The following is a 23,050-nucleotide window of genomic DNA, read 5'->3' as shown; positions in this document are numbered from 1 at the left end:
AGTTTAAGCAGCACAGAATGTGGCCCTTAGCAGAGGGGTGCTGACTGCCCCAAAACCAGAGACAACAGCCACTTCCACATGAGGCTGTTACAGGTTACAGCACTAACTGTACTTGAAGGTGATTTTGTGCATCTAGTCCAGGTAACAGCAATAGCTCCGTACGTAGTTTTAAAGCTCCAATTAGCCCCAGCATGCAAACATAGATTCCATTTTAAATGTGTTCAAGCCCCTTTGATTTCAATCAGATATTCCCTGACAGGAACAAAATTATATACAAGCTTGATTCTGAGCAGATGTGAACTCAAAACGTCTGATTTATCCTCCAACTGGTCATTAGTCTTCAAAAATATAAAACTTACTGAATTTTCTTTTTGTAATTCTATATTTTAGGTTAAGCTTTTTTTCATGTTACTTCTATGTGCACCTAAAGAAGAATATATGCACACTGTGCCTGATTTTATGACACACACAAATATAGTTGCTGTGAGGTTGCCCATCCATTATATCAAGTAACTCAGCAGTTTTGCAGTCACAGAACTGATAAGGAAGAAAAAACTTTACTCTTAAAAAGTAGTCCAAATAAACTGAACATTTAAAAGATCTTTTTGATGTGTCCCAAGTTATCTACAGAGGTCAGTATACTGGGCTGAGGGCGTCGTAAAGCCTCTGTGCAGCCAGTTCCACCATTTCGCGAAGGGATTCATCATCTTCACTTCCTGGCTCACAGTCAACTGTCTGGGAACAAAAAAAAGAAGTAAGTTAGAACAACTAGCACTTCCTATTCCTTTTCAGTACGTGGAGAAAGCTCATAAGGGGAAAGGAAAAAGTAGTCATGCAAATTGAAGAGAAAGTTATCAAGAGCAGCACTATGGTTTTTAATGGCCTGCCAATGTGTACAAGAGTTTATGCAGGTCCTGCTGAGGAACAAGCTTAATCTCTAGTTTTATGTTTGATTATAACTTGTTTCCAAACATTGTAAGTTCTGTAGATGAAATTTAATTCAAAATCAAATAAACCCACACAATGGTCATCCTCAGAGATTTAATTTTACCTGTGAATTCACACACATTGTATTAAGTTTATGCTGTATAACACTTGCATTCTTCACAGAGGCACTCGGGGAGCCTCCACACTGATGTTCCCACACCTCTAAGATATGTTTACATAAAAATAAAACCCTGAAGAGATTAATTTATCACTAAACCGACTGAAAATGTCTTCCCAGAGAAAGATGTCCACCCCAAAGATGCAAGTTCATCAACATTCCACCCAGTCCCCTGACTTCTCCATCTCAAACCCGAAGTAACACTATCCTTGATCTGGTGGACTGTACCTCTCCAACCAGGAGTAACTTGTTACTCTTCCAAACAAATAACTTCTTTGGACCATACAGATTTCAGGAAGAAAAAGAAGGCATTTGTAACAGCACAAACACGTTTAATGCCACCTAACAATGCTGTTGGGAGCTAATGTGGAAAAAACAAATCCATGTGTCCCACCAGTGAGTCAGATCTACATTAAGTAGATTTGTATTGTAAAGCTAATAAAGTTTTATAAGAAGATATATATGCACATAAAGGAGGACAAATGCTTCTTGTAAAACTTGTTTCACAGTGGCACAAACTTGTAATTGCCAATACAGTGAGTAAAATACGTATTACAGAGATACACACTGTTGTAGTTGAGATGCCATTAGGGTTTCCGTCAGTCTTTTAACGATAGCGACACCTATCAGTGTAAGATCATATGAAAATGAAAGCTAACTTCTTGATGAAGCAGCAAGCTTTCTTTTTCCAGTCTTGTTACTTTTTTCCCTATTGCAAGAGCTCTTTCCATCAGTCCTGTATTCCCCTGCCCTCTGTATACATTGAAATGTAATGTGTGTTTATTTTAAAAATGGGGGAAAAAGTGTCACAGCAAACACTGTGTGCTAAGCACAAGCCTAACTCATTATTCTCTTCAGGTAATTAACATCCACTTGTCTTGTTTTGGCACATAAGAAATTTCCAGCAGGGATCATCCTTTTCTTCTGGGTTCATAGAACACAAAAGATTTGGTGTGGTCCCTAAAGACAGTGTCTGAGAGCTACTGCAGTGGAGTATGTTACTACTATGGATAGTGGTAATGACAGAACGGGAACACGTTAAAAAGCCTAAGGGCATGAAAGACTTTGTTTTAACCATTCCTTATAGTTCCACATTGTTCCACATTGTTCAAATAACTAGGTGTAATAGCTCTTTAAAGCAGCCTTCCAACATACGTGACATCCAATTCTGAATCTAGCTAGTAAATAAAGTTTTTATGAGTATTTCAGGCTTTCAATTTAGCTACAGAAAGATCAAGATGATTTAAAAAAATGTATAAAATATTATCATCATTCCTACTCTGCAATTATTCAATTATTCAGATCAGAGCCTAGGTTTTAAGAGTATCAAAAAAAATTGTGGGTTAAATCAGTTTCTTCTTTATAGTCTTTGTTCATTTTTATACTAAATCAGCTGAAAAATACTGGGTTTTCTTCCAAATTTACTGCCTTTGTTACATAAACATTGCTAACAATTTTTAATAAACAAAAACTCTCTAGCAGATGCTTCTGTAACAAACTCAGGGTGCAGGCCAGATCAGTATTTCTCTCAGAAAGGCTGGGTGTCGACCAACTGGTGAGACTGTCAATGAAACTAATGGAAAGAGAAGAGGCTTAAGCTGTCTTGATACAAACTTCAAACCCACTTTCTTACCGAATGGGGACACGACATTCTGGGCAGCCCTGTGTATCAGATGGGAGACTCACCTCTGCCAAACACACTGCACACAGAAGCAAGTGCTTTGCTGTACATACCCGAGTGTCCAGCGAGATGTTTGCAGTCTTCCCATCAACTGTGATGCACAGCACAGAGCCATCTTTTGAGCTCACACAGTCTTCTCCAAACATATCCCTAAAACAAAGACCTATGTGTGTAAGATGTGGCCAAACAGCAAACTTAGGCTTTTCTTTCTATTCATTTTAAGCTTCCAGAGGCATTTGGTCAGCAGAGTATCTCCTTTCTGCACCTATGTGATCTACTTAGGTATCCTTAATAAATACAAATCTAAATCATTACAAGTGGGCATCACATAACAGTAAGTTTTGGGTGGTTTTTTTTCCCCAATAAATCTCATCCTAAATGAAAGGAGGGATTCCTTTGATTTCTGAAGAATTAAGAGTTCTACCTAAGTAACAAAACATACATCAGAGTAAGTTTTAAAAGAAAAATGTTATGAACTGGTATTTTCATAAGCATTCATAGCATAATTTTGGGAGACAACTTAAAAATTCACTTCTGGAAGAAATAACTGGGCCCTATACACAAAACTGTAATGATGCTAAGAACTTTTCTTTTTAGTCTACCTCTCTGTTAATTCCTGGCCTTCACAGAAATTAGATTGAATTAAATTTGCACAAAGTGTTTTAAGTAACTGTATCTTTAAACACTGTTTCACTAAGATTATTGTATTTAAATGACTAACAGTGATCACTTTCCTTTAGAAAAATATATGCCAACTTACTGAAGCATGATCTCCATTCTCTTCCTGTACACATCCATATCTACTTTTTTGGAAATCTTATGTACTGCAGCTGAAAAGAAAAAGGTCATTTTACTTTCACAGACATTCCCTGGGAAGTAAAATGAGCTAATTGATACAGGCTGGTTCTTAATTCACTTTCATGATAATGTAAACAACCTATATAAAATATATATGTATAAACATATTATAAAGAAAATGTATTTAAAAAAATAAAAGGACAGAAGAGTCAAGGAAGTACACGCATTTAAAATCTATGCTCCTTCCACCTACCAGATTTTAAAAACAGCTTTGCAAGTCTAATTCACACTTCACAATTCTCCTTTATATTGCTAACACCCATTACTTCTCACATTTCCTTTACTTAGAAAGTCACCCACTTTCATATTTTTTTTATAATCCCTGAATTTTGTGTTGCCAAAGGGAAACACTGCATCATGGAGGCTAGGAGCATGCAGAGAATTCAGTAAAACTGGATAGCAGTAACAGGCACAGACAACCCTGGGATGTGTTTCAGGATACAAAGTTTGAAATAAAAATAATGATACAGGTTTTATACTTGGCTTTAAAATCGATGTTTTAAGTAAGTGATTTTTCTCTGAACGTTGAAGTATTAGATCATTAGAGCAGTAAGAAGCCTACACAAAAATCTCGCTGTGAAAACCACTACCTGTTTCACTCACAAACAAAACAGATCTACAGCTAGCATTTCTTTAGAGGGATTTTTAAAAAACAGTTTTCAAGATTTCTAGGCCATCTGAAGAGTTCAGAGAACCAAACACAACAAACAGTAGTTAAAATAACTTAGAAATTCTTTGAAGATGTTCATAATTGCAAGAGCCCCAGCAAGCACATCTTAAAAACTCACCATCCCTCAGTAACTGAACATACTGAGCAAAACAACCTTATATTGGAAATGAGGGGAGAGTAGGCACATGCTCGACTGAGCAATGTTAACTTTAAGATATTTAGATTCAATCACTTGTGATCCTGTAAACACACTCTAAATACACAAGTGCAAAAACTATTTGGAATGTGTTTTTACTCCAAATAAGGGAAAAAATCCTGCAAGAAGCCACACTGGAGATGAGCTGATAGAATCACCACCATGAAATAACATAAGAAATAATGCAAACAGGCATATAAAAATAGAAAGAGGAATTAATTACAGGGGAAAATAAAAGCTAGATACTGTCACTAGCAGATTGTACAGATAAAGTGGGGACCTACCAAAAGTCAAGCCAAGTCAGATATTACAATAAAAATTGTTACAAAAAAATCAGCAAAATGGTAACAAGGTTTTTTTCAGCTGTATAAAGAAAGGGGGGAGGAGGAGAGGGAAGTCAAAGTACCATCCAAAATTTCTATTCTTGATTAATTTCAGCAGAACAGAAAACAAGGGCATGCCTAGGAGGGCTGATACCTACTGAACATTATCACAACCAGGATGAGAATATTACGCTTTGAACTTGCTTAGATCAGGGGTATTGGAGAAGCTTCATCCCAGAGCAAAAGAAGAACTGCTGTGTGAATTTATAAGCTTAGGAGAGAGAATTTTAAACAGATTTCTTGACTCAGTTGTGGGACTAAGCACCTAAGGAACAGTGACTGCTATTTTATGTACAGTCATACAAATAAATAATAGAAAGACAAGAGGAGTAATCCAGGGAAAAGAAACGCCTGCTTTTCCAGACAGCTCTGGTGCTTTTTATGCTGGCTGGAGAAGAAAGATCTAGAAGTGTTAGGAATAAACTCTCATGTGGGGTTAATGGGGAGACAGCTCAAGCCAGACTTTTATCAGTCTCTGGTAATTCAAAAACATCAGTCATGTTAAGAATGCCTTGTAGACCTACACCATGAGACTTCAGTGGAGGATATGATAAAACCTTTAGGTAAGAAAAGATGTGGAGCAGTACAGGATTTTTATCATTGGGTGTGGTTAAAAGGAAGATGTTGAGTGACAGAATGAGTTAACAGGCTGAAGGGATGAGAAGTATCACACAGGAGCTCAGACTGCTTTGAAGGATTCTGGGTTCAAGCGCACACCTCAGATGCGCCCTGGGTTCACATCAGAAGGACCTGCTCACCTCCTCCCCAGTGCCCTTATTTTTCACACAAAGAAAAAAGAGGCACTGAGGTGACACGTGGTACAGGTCCCCTGTTTTCAAGGCCCAAAACATACCTCCCAGGCATCACAGACATAGCTTATGAATTTTTAAGATGTGACCTTGGGATTAATTTATTATGATCACTACCTACCCTGCCCTTTTGCTGAAAAAAACCAATCCCCCAGAACCCCAAACCCAAATAATAATACTTTCATGTAACACCCAGGGAACAGACTTAGACTTTTGTGTTCTCCTTGTCTGACCACATCCAAACTGGAAATGAATAATGCTCCAAGACAGATACACAGCTGTCAATTATGTCACTAGGTGAGCAAGGGTACTCAATGGCAGAATTTAGTAAGATCTTTATAAATAAAATAACAATATATAGTCCAAGTAATGATGCAGGTAGCAGCAAAAAAAGTTATTTAAAGCCCCTGGAAAAATAGAAAAAAAAATCCCTTATATTGAGAAATGGATAATTGTTAAATTATCTGTGCCACTGTATGGCCAAACTGCCAACATCTGTCCTCAGCAGCCAACCCAACATTCAGTACTGCCTTCAGATTCTTAGCATGGTGACAAGTGTGTTGAAAAGCAGAACAGTAGAACAAAAATATAAACCATCAGCAGGGGTAATCCCTACAAAACTGCTGTCATTCTTGAACAGCGATGTTAAACCTGGTACCTGATGGTGCTATCACTGCCCAATAGTATCACTTAGCTACAGGCTCTATGTAAGTGTAGTTGTGAAGTCAGTCTGACTTTCACAGCGGTGTCTACCTAGCCTTTCCTGATGTAGTCACAGGAATACCACTCATGAATGATAATCACAGCTTTCAAATGAGAAACGGACATATTTGAATGAGATATCGTAAATTGTTTACATCTAAAGTGAGCAACATAAAACTCATTTTAAATAGGGTCACAGTTTTCATAGTCAGCTATCAGTTGTCATATAAGAGAAAGTTTCAACAAACAAATGTGTTACAAATAATGAAGACCAAGGTGTAATACTGGTTTTAGGTAGCATATCTTACTCCCTGACGTTTCACGAGGAAAGGAAGTACAATAGGAGGATTCCAAGTCATTACACCCCACCAAGCTTAATATAAGAAAACTTAAGAAGAAATGCCTGAGTTAAGTAAGGATACACTAGACTTACTACCTTTCTGTATTTTGGGATTTGACTGAACTTCCAGTATCACTGTTGTCACGGTGTCTGCATACATATCATTAGCAGGATTTGCCACCCACTGGAAGATAAAAAAAACAAAAAAAGTATCATAATTTGAGTCCCAATATTTGGGCCAAGTGAATAATGCAACATAAACCCAATACAACATCCATTGCTTTCTCCAATTGGCCTTTCCCTGAATTCTAGCTTCAAACAACTGTCACATACTTTACACTGATTAACTGCTTTCAACTTCGTAAATTCCAGTAACTTCACACAAAAAATTCAAGCTGCTGAGTGTCCCTGAACAGTTAGGAATTAGTTATTAGTTACCACAGCTATTTGGGGGTGGGGGATGAGGGAAGGAGGGACCATGATCTGACATCATTGTGATTACTATTTGCCAAATGACAAAGAAAAAGACACCGAATTGCTATTATACTCTTGAGTCACGGCAAAAAAAGAAACTAGCAGTGCCTAAATGAAACAACAAGCACAAACACAGGACCACAGCTCAAGGGGAATTTGTTCTAGCTTTCATCCTGCTTGTCATCCAACAGAAAACTGCTTAAAATATTTAATTCTATATGGTATTATTTTGCAGAAACTAGAGGACAAAACTCTTCTTTCTCTCTCACCGATGCCCACCTCAAGGACGACCATGCCTGGCTCCTGGATCACAGTAATATTCTTGAAAACCTTCAGGGCAGGTTTCTGTTGGATTTCTATTTCTTCTACATCACCTAAGAAGTGAAAACAAACAGTTAGCAAACTAAACTTACACTGGAAGCAAGACTAACTTAACCTGCATAAGAAAACAGGTCATTTTAAGACTAAGAGTGGTTGTCTGTTATTATCACAACTGCTCACAAAGTGGAAGAGAGGACTCTCTCCCCGCCTGACAATTATTTTCTTGATTGGGGTGTTTAGTATGTAATATTGGCTGTTTTACTTGGCTTGAATATGTGTATTTGACTGGCTTAGCATAGTGATGTGAGTACACCAGTGAAAAAGAAAACAAACAAGAACTTGAGTGTTGTTTGCTCTTGCATCCTCAAAGGATAACCTAAGCATAGGGCTTAAAACCAAAGCATTTGCTTGCCAGGTAGCACTCAGGTTATGAGACATGAACATCAAGCGAGTACAGGTTTTCTCTTCACTAGTGATATGAACAGGATTCTGACACTAGAGAAAAATTTCCTGAGCTTTAAATCTGGGAAAGAATCCTGCAAAGTGTGTGTGCCTTTAATGAACAGGAGTTCATTCTCTGCCTTTAAGAAAGCTCCACAGAGGCACCACAGATCACACTAGTGGGAGATCTAACTGGCTTCCAACTCAGAAGAAGCCAACAAAGCTAGATTCTTGCTTCTTTGGGAGGCTCTGTCACAAAGGAGGGCAGAGCTTTTCACTTAATTAATTGGATGGCATTATCCATTCTATTCTGGAGGTGGAGATAAAAGGTCAATTAATAAATCTTTGCATTACAGTGGCTATGGCAATCACTTTGTGGGCTGAAAGGAGACAAAAACTGGCCTATTATTGCTCATGATTTTGTACTACAGGTGCAGTAGAACCCCCCAAAAGGATAGGTCATATTCATCAACTGGATCTGGCAGAAGCCCTATCATCTAATGGAAGTCATAAAATATGAAACAAACTGTGGCACTTCAGTTCCTGGCAAAGAGTTTTCCAATCAGAAGAAAATTGTTTTAGAAGTTGATGACAAAAAACAATGACCACATTTTTCCAAATACTCACCAGTAAGTTTTTGTAGCTGATAATAAAGCAGATTAAAGGGGCCTGTGTATGGAATGGCTTGTGTCTGTGTTACAGTGCTCATTGCCAAGTCTGTGTAATCTGGAAGAAATTTTTAGAAGTATTCATTAAAAAATTATCTATTTGAATTTACGTCCTAAAAAAACCAGAATTGCCACCATAGATAAATGTATTGATGCCACCTATTTAAGGCAGAAGGTTAGAAGGACCTTTATAAAAGAAGAGGAGGGTGGAACATCTATTTTAAGATAAATATTTGTGGTTAAGAAACCAGAAAGAGCTTGTTATTTTATCACACACATTAGAGGCAAAGAATGAACTAGGACAGCAGAACTGCTTTCCCCCAAGCTATTATGACCCTACTACTCCAGTCAATTATTCTTCTATTTTGAGAATAGATCAATTTCTTTAGTAATAAATAGGATAGGAGCAATACCCAAATACGTTCACTGCTTCTACTCTAAAAATTAATGACATTGTAGATACTGGCAGGACAACTGATCAAGGTGCACTCTCATTCTCTCTAGTATGCTTTATGCACATTCATGAAGCAGAAGACGTTTTAAATAACCAAAAAGGGAAATGGAATTTTGCTTCTTTTCTCTTACAGAAAGAACAGAAGAGATTTTGAACGTCAGTGAGCAATGAGTTTGAATTGAATGTCTTTCTTCTCACTACAAGAGTTTAGAGCAAAATTAAACCAAAATAAAACCAAGATGTTCACTAACTGCTTATAAAACACAAAATTACTGAACACTCCCCCCCCCCCCAACAATATTGCATTGTGTTTTAATGACAAAAGAAGGACACAGGAAGTTTCAGTTACCTACTGAGCCCATCACTGTTGCTACTTACTGGAGAGGTCACATGGAGAGAGAATATGATAGTTAAAATTTCTTTTAACTAGAATGCCAGAAATTCTCTGTCCTTGTTCTGGCTTTTTATCTGCTAAAGAGCCCATCACCTAGAAAGAAAAAACACACACATTATGAACAAGGCAATCTGACATATTCAGCACTTAAAGGTATCATGGAGATGAAATACAGGTTTCTCAGAAACATCAAATCTATAACATTAACTCTGAAAATAAAAGGTCAGAGTAACCAACAAATTCTGAGATGTAACACAAGAAAATGTTGGAAGACTGAAGAGGAAAAAAAAAAACAAAAAAAGTAGTAAAACTTTACCCCCCCAAAACCCCCAAACCAACACTGAACCCAAAATCTGGGTCACTGGAAAACATACACAATCCAAAGCCAATTAAAAATACAGGCTTGGAAGAAAACATGTGGTTTTTATCCCAGAGGAAAATACTGCTGAGCAGGTAAGAAAATATTAATTTTATACCTTGGCAAGTTTCTCTCCTCTGAAGTTTAATGTCACAGCTTCAGTATTTCTGGGATTATGAACTTCTATATGAACTTCATCGTTATCCTCATATTCCCGTATCAGTGCTGCTTTCAGCCTGGCCATTTCATTCTGCTCACCATGAACTAAAATCTATAGGAAAGACAGTTTTCCTTTCAGCTGAGTTGCCAGTCCAACCAGACATGTCAAGTAAAAAGTTATCCAAGAATATTTTCATCTTGTATCTTATCTCTATTAAAATGTGATTTCACAAGGTCACAATACAGAAACATTAGTTCAACTATATTGTTATATGTGTGTCTTTGAACTCTGTCCATTATAGATGAACTTTCGAGGTACCTTCCAACCCCTAACATTCTGTGATTCACAGAATCATAGAATCACCTGGGTTGGAAGAGACCCTTTAGATCATCGAGTCCAACCACAGCCTAACCCTGACTAGCCCACCTCTAGATCGTGTCCTTAAGGACTTCATCTACACACCTTTTAAATATCCCCAGGGATGGTGACTCCACCACCTCCCTGTGCGACCTGTTCCAGTGCCTGACAACCCTTTCAAGAAAAGAAATTCTTCCTGGTATCTAACGTAAATCTCCCCTGGTGTCATTCCAAGCCATTCCCTCTCATCCTGTCACTTGTCATCAGAGAGAAGAGATCAATTCTGCGACTCAAAGGCCTACATTTCATGGATTGATGCATCCCACTCTGGAGAAACGGGCAGCACATATACTAACCACATGTGGAGGTTTCAGGGCCCGGATAAATTCGCTAGTTTGTTGATAATCTGTGTGAGCAGAGAAAGAAATGTAATCCACAGACATCTTCAGTGGGAGTTTTTGCCCTGACATGGTTGTGATCTCTTCAGGTTCAGACATGATGTGCTACAAAAAAAAAAAAACAAAGCACTTTAAATAGAAATTGAAAGCTTCATACAGACACCACAGAACTAATGCTTTGCACTTCAAAAATCAATGAAATAATACTGCTAGCCAGGTTAAATGTGAAGAACTGAAAAAAAAACCAACAACCCTCTCAAGTTTCACAAAACACCCCCCCATAAACAAAAAAGCACACCGAACACACACCACCACATCTTTTGCGTCCCCAGAAGGTCTAGGAATCAATTTGTCTTCCAGATACATCACTCATATTTGCATTGAAACTATAATGAGATTTTTCTCTCTAAAGACAATCCTAGATGCTCTGGTTGTCCTTAGCTCCTGGATTGCATTCTCTACACCCAGTCAGTGGCACAATATGCACAAGGCAGTATCATCTCTGACACAGGAGTGTTTTAGGTTTAACATCAAGTTGTCTAGAATTAGGGTCAGGGCTCCCCTCTCAAAAAGTTAAATGATGGAGGGGTATAAAGATAGACAAAAGTATCAATCATTCTTTTTCATTAAAAGACAACCACTCCTGATAAAGATTATTCTGTATAATATCACTGGGAATGGCCACATGCAAATTTTCTGTACTTTTCATTACCATACGCCAAATGCAATTAGTTTTGACTACATAATTATGCATACCTGACAACAATCTTCCCAGCATATCCAAATAAAGACACTTTCTAGTAGCCAATTCTTTTCAAACTTAACATGCATGCTACTTTGTATTAACAACCCACGGTGCATTAACAACTTACCTTAGCAAGCGTTCCTTCAACACAGTACCCTGCTATTATTACTCCATTTCTCTTATCTGTGCACCAGCTCTCAAACAACTCCCTGGATAAGCCACTCTGCATCATACCTGGGGAAGCCATCACAACGCTTGGGCCAATATCATCAAAGTGATCCATACTCTAAGAGGACAAACAGCAAGAGTCACGGTTACCATAACTCACTGAAATGAAGGACAGCCTAGTTGCACCCTGAAACAAGGTACAAGCAGAGCCCTATTATACCCCATCCTCATAAAAAGCGCCCTTCTCAGTAAAGTTCCTCCTAATGATGCCCATAAGTGGCAAAATATAATCACAGGGATCTACACTGGAAGAAAAGTTGGGGCATAAGTTCCCCTCCACTCACTAAACACTGGGATAGCAGAGAACTCATACACAAACATATAATTAATCAGTTAATTAGGACAGTAAACATGCAAACTATTCAGCAAATATGAACTCTTGTGTACCCTGTTTTGCAAGGCAACCTTATCTCAAGCTTACCTTCAGATTACTAATATGTTTGAAAACAAATGGGTTGTTGATGTTAATTTGCTTGCGGATTTTGTCGTTCATGGCGTTGACATACGTCTGATAAACTGCCATGCATTTCTTTGCCAAAGAGGAGGCATAGTATATAGGGATGTCATGGAGCTCGGGGTGATTCTGCCAGTATTCATCTAAAAAAAACAACCAAACAGAACAATAAGAAAGAACAACAAACCACACAAACCCCTCCACAGCACTATCTCCAAAGTGTATGCTTCTCAGAAACCCTAATGCTTTTTGCAGAACAGATCTTAGCAGTATTATTTGCAATTTCACTACAGAAAACTGCAATCATAGGCTTCTCTTTTTTTCTTCTCACCTGCTCTACTAAAGAAGAAAAAGTAATTACCCATTAAACATGTTTACTACTAGTAGTAACTAACAATAAAAAGATGAACTTCAGATATTTTTGGCAGGTATAACTCCAGTCAATCACCAGCTTCAGCTACAAGATGTCAGTATACATAATATTACACAGCAAAAAAAAATAAACCTACATTTATAACAACCACAAGTTTTACTACACCACTGCAAGAGAGCTTAAATGTCTCTGCCAAATATTAATTACATCTCTAAGAGCCAGGGACATCTGCACATGGATATGTTGGTGAGAATTCGCTGTATCAAAGTTCTGCAAAACAAACCCAAACCATGGAGTTCAACATGCAGTTATCAAGCCTTGCTTCCTCTGTATCCCCAATAATTATATTTTACAAGCTGAACCGAAACAAAACCAGGAAAAAAAGCCTCCACTAACCACAACTCATTCAATCGCTGATGACAGTAGCCATGACCTTTGCTAAACACAAAGAAGAGATCTGAATGCAGCTGTACAAACATAACTTACTTGTTTTCCCACTTGGATAGGGTTCTGCTAGACTAAAACATATCTATATGGCATAACTGGGGAACAATCGGCCAAAAGGAGCAGTATGCTCTGCTGGCTATATTTTTACACTGAAAATGACACAGCTTTAACCTAACAGCTTTGATGTGCAGGCAAAGCTTTCAGAGCATGCCAGAGAGGCTCAATGCCATGAACATCTTAATAAATTCAAGTGTGAGGTGGAAACAGCCAATAAAAGATAACTAAGAGCAGGACTTACAGTAACATTAAATAACTGCACACATCATCATAATCTTCTATTCCATAATGCAGTATTTTACTTGTCAGACACTTAGGCAAGAAGAAAAACCCAGGCCTGTGGGCTCAATTGTGTAGGCATGTGAGATGCAATTGCATTTTCTACCTAATTAAGCATCCAACTGTGTCTAGCTTTACTAGATGGAGTTCCAGACTTATCTTTAGAAATTTACTTTAGTATCTACACACAGCAGGGAGTGGCAGACAAATTACAAACTAATGGCTACACAAGATTTAAAATGTTCAGGTTTTATCTCCTCTCTGAAATAAAAAAAAGCCCTCAATCAATGTTAAGTAGTGAACAGTCCTACAACATCAAATGCTATGCCACGACTAGACCCAAATTTCTTGCTAACATGTGAACAGCCCAGTAATACATTTTAAAAACCCCCTAGATTTTCATGTTGAGCTGAACTGAAAGTGAGAAGAATTTTGAGTATTTTAGGTAACAGCACTTTAGATTCAATGCCCCTAAAAACAAAATGCAGCTGAAGGCCGGTCACGAGTGGCGTCCCCCAGGGCTCAGTCCTGGGTCCAGTCTTACTCAACATCTTTATCAATGACCTTGATGAAGGGACTGAATGCTCCCTCAGTAAGTTTGCAGATGACACTAAGCTGGGAGGAAGTGTTGATCTGCCTGAGGGTAGGGAGGCTCTTCAGAGGGATCTGAACAGACTGGACTGATGGGCTGAGACCAACCGGATGAAGTTTAACATGGCCAAGTGTGGAGTGCTGCACATGGGACACAACAACCCCATGCAGCGCTACAGGCTTGGGGGAGGTTGGCTGGAGAGCTGTCAGGCAGAGAAGGACCTGGGGGTCTTGGTTGACTGCAGACTGAGTATGAGCCAGCAGTGTGCCCAGGCGGCCGAGAAGGCCAATGGCATTTTGGCTTGTATCAAAAACAGTGTGGCCAGTAGGTCTAGGGGGGTAATTGTGCCCCTGAACTCGGTATTGGTGAGGCCACACCTCGAGTACTGTGTGCAGTTCTGGGCTCCCCACCATAAGAAGGACATTGAGGTCCTTGAGCAAGTGCAGAGAAAGGCAACCAGGCTGGTGAAGGGGATGGAGGGCAAATCCTATGAGGAATGGCTGAGGAAGCTGGGGCTGTTTAGCTTGGAGAAGAAAAAGGAGGCTGAGGGGAGACCTTATCACCACCTACAGCTACCTGAAGGGAGGTTGTCTCTTCAGCCAGGTGACAGGAGATAGGACAAGGGGAAATGGCATGAAGCTGTGCCAGGGCAGGTTTAGATTAGATATTGGAAAAAAAATTTTTACTGAAAGAGTTGTCAGGGCCTGGAACAGGCTGCCCAGGTTGGGGGTTGAGTCACCTTCCCTGGATGTGTTCAAAAAAAGGGCTGATGAGGTACTTAGGGATATGGTTTAGCATAGGATGGGAATGGTTGGACTTGATGATCTTCAAAGGTCTTTTCCAACCTTGTGATTCTGTGATTCTGTGAAAATAACTATTTTAATTTTGAGGTAGCTGTCTTTTGATCTTGTCAGCATTTACATAAGGAAAAAGACTAGCGAAAAATCAGATATCTAGTACAATGGGCTTAAATGAAGCAAAGAAGCCTGGAAACAATTTATTTAAAAACTGTTTTTATCTGATGTACATGGTAACAACTATGTATATTTTATATGAAGTGACTTGTTAGGATCACATATAATTCCCCCTTCATCCTCTCTTTTCGCTCTTCCTAACAAAGCCTAATTTGTTCTCCCATTATCACTTTAGAAATGCTAGAAGTGTCTGCTAGGGCCTTCTTAGCTTTTCCCATAGACTTCTCCACATAGGTTTGTGAATTGAAAGGCAAGGACAGGGGAACTTTGGCACAAAACACACCTTTTTTCAGGAGTAGAGTTTAAATAGAACAGCCCCTGTGATCACTTACTTTTCAATCTGTGCTCATAGTCCCTGTTTGCTGCAATCTGCTTCAACAAAGTTCACAAGTCAAGCACATACTACCATGCCATTATCCTTTCCTTTCTATGTCTCCACCTTACCTCACAATGCAGAGCTGCCTTGGTTGGTTTACTGGATGTTCTGCATTTGAAAAAACACGTGTTATGTATTCTCAGGTAATTAACATGCTGGGAAATGGCAGAAGACTTGTTTGAAAATTACTGTATCTGAAAGACTGCACCTGAAAACATTCTCATTTCAATTTATATGCCTTTTATTAAGAGAAAATTACATACCTAAAATTAAAAGTAGTTCTTGAGCTCGACCCAGGGCAAACACAGGAATAAGACCTCTACCTCCTCTGTTTACAATGTCGTGCACGGTGTTACAGAATCTGGCCTCTCGTTCTTCCCTTTTCTCGTGGATGTGAGTGCCATATGTAGACTCCTACACACAGGGAAACAAAATATTAAAGTTTCAGGGACAAATTCTTCATCTTGCCTTCTGAATCCAACAAGAAATTGCAGAAAAACATACTGGTGTTAATGTGGTGGGGAGGGAAAATTCAAAACCACCCCCAATTCCCCATAACCAGTTCCACCGGGATAAAACACCAAAACTTCCCTTCCCCAAAACCCCTCACGCCAATTTGGAAAGGCAGATCCTGTTAGGAAAGGGGTGGGGGTGTGTGTGTGTGTGAAAAGTTAGAACTATTAATGCTGATACTTCTTTGAAGAGGTTTCAAATTTAACATACTTCTTTTCCTAACTGGAAATGCTGCCACTGCTTTGATGAAGGGGTTATCGTGCTGACATGGGTCACTAGTGATACGTGTACCACAGTTTAGAAACCCCTAGTCTAAAATATAGGAATTACACAAAATACAAAGTTTTGATGTGACTTTAAATTAAATTGTCAGTTAAATAAAGCTGTTAGAAGGGACATGATAAATAATATGAAGCATGACTCTGAAAGATCCCACTGCTCATTTCCAGGTAAAACTGTTATTTTTAAAGTTTCCCCTGAGCTTCTCATTTCCCAAACATGGATTCTGAATAAAACCATTTGACTCAGAAAACAAAACATAGTTATGGAGCAGTCCTCAAAGCACCCCCACCCAGTACAAATTCTTAATAAATATAGTTGTAAATAGGTCAGGATCTGCTCAAGAAGGGTATCTGGCTGAATTCAGGGTTGTATGATACATCTAAGCAAACACAAGTTGAAGTCTAATAAATCTCCCATCTTGAAAACTTTTGTTTGGAGGCTTAAGGAACTTCATCAGAAGAATTATAGAACAAAAATTAAACATTTTAATTCAGTGAAATAAATGCAGAGTTATGAACACCCAAGCACTTGGATATTTGTTGTGGGTTTGCATGGCAAGGTTCTGGTGGAGGAGGGGGGCTGCAGGGGTGGCTTCTGCATTTCTAATTCCATTTCAGCTTTAATTAATACCTCATACATATTTAAATTTAATTACTAATATAAATAAGTTTGTAAAACTCACAATTATAAGAATATCAGGCTTAATATTGGGAATCTCAGCTGCCATCAGATGTCTGTCTTCCTGTCTTGAGAAATCACCTGTATAGAGAAGCTATTGGAGAAAAGAAAAAAAAGAGAAAAAAATGTAAAGCCTGTAATCAAGCAGATTTTCCAAACAGAAGGATCATGTTCCCCCTTACACCAAGAAGTAACTGAGAGTAATTTCTAATGGATTCTTAACTACAGGGTGGAGTGTAGCTCTGTGTGCACAAAATAGTGGCTTCAAAACTGAATACTTTTTACTTAAGTGGCCCATAAATGAAAATGTGAATAAGAGCAAAACATACAGTCAGTAACAGCACATAACTGGTCTGCAGGTAATCCAGTATCACATTTCTCATTCGCTTCACAGGGAATTAAAGAAAATAACGGATATTGAAACCCACCCATTGGAATCATGCATAGTAAGAGGGAAATATCTTTCTCCATCATGCCTTAATCAGAACCACCCCCCCCAAAAATCCTATGTCTAAATTTCATTGAAATTATTGTAAAGTCAGTTCTATTTCTATGCTTTTAAAAATCTAAACTTTTAAAATTCTCCATCATTATAAACCACAAACCAAATCCTGCTAGACAGCAAGCCTCAGGACCACCATCTCTCTTCCCTCTTCAAGGCTGTACGAAGCTTTTTGTGGGATGGCAATTATCCTACTGAACTCCAATTCATGAGATGAGTTTCAATTATCTGGTTTTGACACAGCACTGCCTGTGATTATATGATGAATTATTTAATCCCTGTGTGCCTAAAATTAATAATAATCCTATTTCTTTAGGTACTTTGGCACATGAATGCTACGAGAATAACGTAACTAGCATACTTTGAGAAATGTTATTTAAGTACACAGACAGACATGATAAATCAGAAGGAAAAAACCCAAATATCTGTTCATAGGCTTTACTAAAACACAGCTTCCATAAGACTGACTCAGGCACGAGCTACCTCTGAGTGGACCAGCAAGGAAAACTACACATTTACTGGTTCCAAGTCTGAGTTATAACTCACTCCCATAAAATCCAGACATCCTACCTGGTTCAACACACGTGTCAATTGCTAGTTCTAACCAAGAAAATACATGCTCTAAGACAAGGCCTCCCACCCTGACCTGAGTCCACATCTATTTGACAGCTCCAGCCACCGTGGTGGGGTTTAAAAGACAATAATAAATAATTAATGACTACATTAGAATTCAGACTTGTTTTCAACTTTAAAATAAAAAGAAAATACCTTCACACCAGCTATTTCAATCATAAACATTGCTGCTCCCAGGACGTGGCCTGCATGGTAACACCAGAATTTGATTCCTGCCACCTCTTTCACTTCATGGAAGTTGATGGTCTCAATCTTGTCCATGCTTTCTTCAAGGTCTGTTTCTGTATATAGCATGTCATCCGCTGATATATTACTGGATATAAGTGAAATGGCTAAATATCAGCTCATCTTACAGGCTTAGATTATATAACAGTTGGAAAAAACCCTTCCTGGATTTTCTCCCCACTGACAGTAGGACTTCAGTTCAGCAACACTACACCTGCTACATTAGAGATTAAGTCCAGGTATTCTAATGTAGTTCACCAGAGCAGAGCTAGAGAGTCTTTTTTTTTCCTCAAAGGCCACCCTAGAGTAGTCTTTTCTGTTCAGGAGCTGCTCTGCATTTATCTGAAAGCACCAACAGGTTCCCAGGCCTGGAAAGAGATCTGCTGCTCAGCTTGTAACAGTCCCCAAAGAACAAACTAAACCACACTTCTCCCCTTGGCCCAAAACAAGGTACAAGAGGACTGTTTTGCCAGGTTTCTGACTCAAGCTAGAAGCTGCTGAGTTGAGACATGCTCAGGACTTTGCATTCAACCAGAAAAAAATGCAGCAAGGCATGTAACAGAACAAGGGAGGAGAGGAGGGGGCAGGAAAGAAAGGAAAGGAAAAAAGAACCCCTCAACATGTAAGTAACAGACCACTCTCTATATGTTTAATATTTAATGTGATCTTGTCCTCAAGAGTGATTTGTATCTTTAGGGGCTTAAAATTCACTACCTCTGCAAAGCTTAAGAAAAAACAGACATTAAGAAGCAAGAGAATGAAAGATTACCTTAAGAGAGACAGATGGGGGAGGGGGAGGGACTATGAAAGGCCAAAGAAAGGCAAACAAGGGAAAGAAAGAAAGATTTTATTAATTGTTTTTTATTGATAGGAAATTTTTTGAGCCATACATTATCCATGAGGCAGTGAGATGATGCATTACTTCTAACCTAGTTGTAATGTTGCTACTTGGGGCAACATCAAGGTGCATCCAGCCACCTTTGGTGGCTTAATTTTAAGTTACCTATTGGATATACAGATGAAATAATTCCAGAGATGAAGAGATAACCCACAGGTCAGCTTACCTGACTTTGACATAGTCTGAAAGAAGCCATCTGTAAATAGCTTTTGTGGCATGAGTCATAAATGTCCTTCCTTTAAAACTTGTTTTCTGCAGAAACCATGGTAACGCCCCACAGTGATCTAAATGGAAACTTAACACAGACACACAGATCCAGTTAGTGTGTTAACATCACACAGGACAAATCTGTGATGTATCATATATTTCACTGCTTCACTGGGGAAGCAGAGCACCATGTAAACCCAGAAACAGAATTTTCAATCTCACTGTTAGCTATGCTGGTCTGTGTTTGTACACTAGTGACTGGAAGTACAGCCAAGAAAAGTAAGAGTAATACAGGAAACTCTATGAATTGCAAAGATGTTACCCATATAATTTCAGAATTAACTTTCTTGTAATTTACATTAAAATTTATATAGAGAAAAACAACAGGAAGCAGGAACACAACAAGTGTCAAAGACACAAAAAAGATAACAAATGTGATCCTGAGTTTGCATGTTGGACACTATGGCTTAAAACATGAACTACTAAGATAAAATTATCTGGCCACGCTTCCAGTTTGACTTATCTTAAGAAAGTACTTTTGAAATACAAGTAGAACAAGCACACACCATGACAACTCAGAATTCGAGAGAGACCTGGTTTTATGACTGGTTAGATTATTTAGAAATGGCTCTCCTTGTCTCTCAGCCACTAAGCAATATTAAAACCACATTTAAAACTTGCCTAGCTCACTGAGAACCTGCTTCATTCAAAGCCACCAGAGATAAACACCACATCCAATACTTTTCAGCAGTATTGATGTAGAAAAAGAGTTCTAGAAGCTGTCACAATGGTGCTAAAGCAGGGCAGGTTATAAAACTCTCAGACGTGGCAGCAAGCTTCAGAGGAGAGTTATAATGCCAAAAGTGACCAAACATCCTTAATTTTAAAAAGTTGGAAACTAAAATTTTGCCATGCTATTACCATCTACCTAACTCCTATTTTCAGCCTCTCTTAGTAACACACAAGTGAAAACAGCTCAGACCACAACCTCAGTATATTTTTCTTTTTTGTGCAACTTACTGGCTAATTAGGAGGAGATCAATCTCAGCAGGATCTATCAAGTCAATGTAAGGAAGAGCATCCATTCCTTCCAGTCCAGGATGGATTCCACAGTCAAGCTGTAAAGTGAAATAAAGTTAACATACAAAAAAAACCTTTCATTTTGGACTAAAATATAGTTACTTGTCCCTGGTAACTTTTAGCATTAAAAATGTACTTTTTCCTTAAACACTGCTTTTAGCATGGGATTTCACATCTTGGGCTTCTGTCTAAATGATGTATCTCCACTGGCAAAGTGAACACATTTCAAAAGATCCCAGTCTTTGTCTATCATTTTGGCCCAATGCAAGCCTTCACTCACATTTCAACACACACCCCCCCCCACCCCTCCCTACCATATAGAGAAACAATGTACTCAAGTTATTTCTCCCACAATCTGAGAAGGCAGCTGGGAAAGGGAAAGAGGTGTTTACACGTGACTGCTTACAATAGCAGCAGGTAAACATTAGCCTTAGATTCCACTGAAACCTAATGTGTGTACATTTTAGAATCCACATACATTCTGTTTGGGGATAGCCTCTATACTGCCTACTGTCACACACACTGTATCATTCCAAGAAGATACAGAAGATGCCTCTTCCAGCACAGTGGCAGACTTCAATGCAGAGCCTGAATTGAACCTGCAACACCTTTTTGTGAACTGAAGTACCGTAACGAGCGGGTGCACAAATACACTCATGCAGTAATTACCATTATCTTTCTTCCTTTAAACTCCAGGATAATGCATGACCTTCCTACTTCTTGGCCAGCACCTCTGCAAAAGGATATCAGAGTCATCAGAATTAAACCGACCCACACTGCACAGATGGAGCTGCACATCAGATACCTTCAGTGGGATTATTTGCCTGCACAGAAATGACTGCACAGCCCTCAAATCTTCAAAGTCACTGCACAGCTATATTCACCTCAATGGAAATGTGACCCTATTTAATGCATTTAATAAAACAATTTAATAAAACCAATCTGCCTGGGGAACTTAACTTTGGTCCCTCCTGTTTTTTATTGCATGCCTGTGCACTCAAGTCTCAAAGTATTGTCTCAAAGTAGCAGCATCAAGTCATCCCCGAGACAGCTCTTGCAATGCTACTGGAACACCTCCACTCGCACCTTTACCAGAGAAAATAATTCGACTCAAAATCCTGCAGACCCCGCGGTGCTGCTGAGGTGAGGCGCGAAAGGCCAAAGAGAAGGGCGTTTGTCCGGGCAGCGCTGCGACGCCGCACCGGGAAGGGCCGCAGTCCCTCTGCCCGCGCTCGGCAACTGCCCCGGGGGCTGCAGGCTGCTCGCTGGAGAAGCGGCAGCGACACGCCGGGAGGGCTGGGGGGAAAGGGGCAGTCCGGGCTTCCAGCGCCTCCAACGACGCCTCGCCCAGGCCGCCCGCGGCATCCTCCCGCCTCCTCTGTGGCGACAGCGGCACCGCTGCCTGGCGGAGGCGCCCACCCGCGCCGGACGGGGCTCCTGCCCGCCGGGCCGGCCTGCCCGCCTGCCGCCCCCCAGCCCCGCTCCGCCCCCCGTCCCAACGCGCGGCTCCCGCCGTCGCGCCCGCCCCGGGCGCTCACAGGGGCCGGATGAGCAGCTGATCGCTCTCCTCTGCCGGGATGAGGGCTTCGGCTTTCCGCTTCGCCGACATGGTGACGGCCTGAGCCCCAGCGGCGCCCGGCGCTGTCCGTCGCCAGCGCCCGTTCCCCCGCCCGTCTTCCGCTTCCGCCGCGCATGCGCCCGCGGGACCGAGCGGCCCGGAAGTGGGGCTGTGAACGCGGGCGGGCAGCCGGCTGAGGTGAGGGCTCGGGGGTGGCGGCGGTTGGGCTCCGGGCGTGAGGGCTTTGCCCGGGCATTAGCGTCCCGGCGGCGGCGCCGGGAGGAAGGGCCGGGTGTCAGGCGTCCCGGGAAGCGAGGGCAGGCGGCAGAGGGGCGCCCGGCCGGGGGAGCCAGACCGGCGCTCGGTGCTGAGGCGGGGGCCGCGCTCCCGCCCTCCCCCGGTCCCGCCGTTCTGTACGAGTGCGGGTGCCGCTCTGCCGCCTGTCACCGGAGCGCTCGGGGCTGGAGGTGGCGACGGGAAGACACGCAGGACGGGGGGTGCGGTACAGCCCGGCCTGGCCGCGCCCCGCCGCGCAGCCCCGGCTCCGGGCGGAACGGCGCTCCCCGCGCTGCGGTGGGGAAGGCGCAGGAGACGCGTGCGCTGGGCACGGGGCTGCTGGCAGCGCCGTAATCACCCGGCGCGTTCGCCAGGCTCGCGGAGCAGCCGGTGTTAGGCTGTGGCTTCCTCGGAGGCCACGGACGGAGTGGGCAGAGCCGGTTGTGCCCTGGCAGCGGCTGCTGTGAGGGAGAGGCTGCGGGGGGCTGCAGGGAGCTCCGAGGGGCGCGGGTGCCTTGCTGCACCCCTTGTCACTGAGGGAGGGGGGCTTGTGGTCTGCCGGGGGCCGAGCGTTTGCTTGGTGGCAAACCCCGCGGCAGCCTGGGGTCTGTAACCCAGCACCGCCTCACAGATGGAGGCTCCTTTTTGTGCGTCTTCCCTTCTTTTCTGCAGCGTGAGCTGTCTTCAGTAGGCTGTCCTCCTCCTTTGTCCTCTGCTGTCCACCTGCTCAGCGTTTCCAAAGCTTTGTAATTACTTTTCTCTGAAGCTGGGAGAGGCGGTGACGGCTCTCCCTGACGAGGAGCCAAGCATCCTGCTTCTTGACACTGGCCAGCCAAGTGCTAAGCAAAGAATTGAAGTAGTAACTTCTGAGATACTCTCAGAACTTCCAGTAACTGAGTTCTAG

The 23,050-nt window shown here is 41.1% G+C and overlaps 1 protein-coding gene across 1 annotated transcript; it reads right to left on the bottom strand.

The window, feature by feature from the left end:
* Positions 1-536: 536 nt before the first annotated feature.
* CPSF3 (cleavage and polyadenylation specific factor 3) lies at positions 537-21,921 on the bottom strand (the record flags this gene model as incomplete). Its single annotated transcript, XM_084262089.1, has 18 exons — positions 537-735; positions 2,840-2,936; positions 3,547-3,616; positions 6,841-6,928; positions 7,498-7,592; positions 8,608-8,706; positions 9,481-9,589; positions 9,973-10,125; positions 10,728-10,874; positions 11,642-11,800; positions 12,164-12,339; positions 15,558-15,708; positions 16,772-16,861; positions 18,038-18,215; positions 19,192-19,320; positions 20,253-20,350; positions 20,982-21,045; positions 21,851-21,921. 18 exons carry the CDS (start codon positions 21,919-21,921, stop codon positions 634-636), a joined length of 2,076 nt encoding a protein of 691 aa, XP_084118215.1. The 3' UTR covers positions 537-633.
* Between the last annotated feature and the right edge of the window lie 1,129 nt (positions 21,922-23,050).

The sequence above is a fragment of the Gallinula chloropus genome (assembly GCF_964237585.1).
Source record: "Gallinula chloropus genome assembly, chromosome: 3".
Lineage (NCBI taxonomy): Eukaryota > Metazoa > Chordata > Aves > Gruiformes > Rallidae > Gallinula > Gallinula chloropus.
Note: the sequence above shows the minus strand (reverse complement) of the source record. Positions and strands in the feature narration are given on the sequence as shown.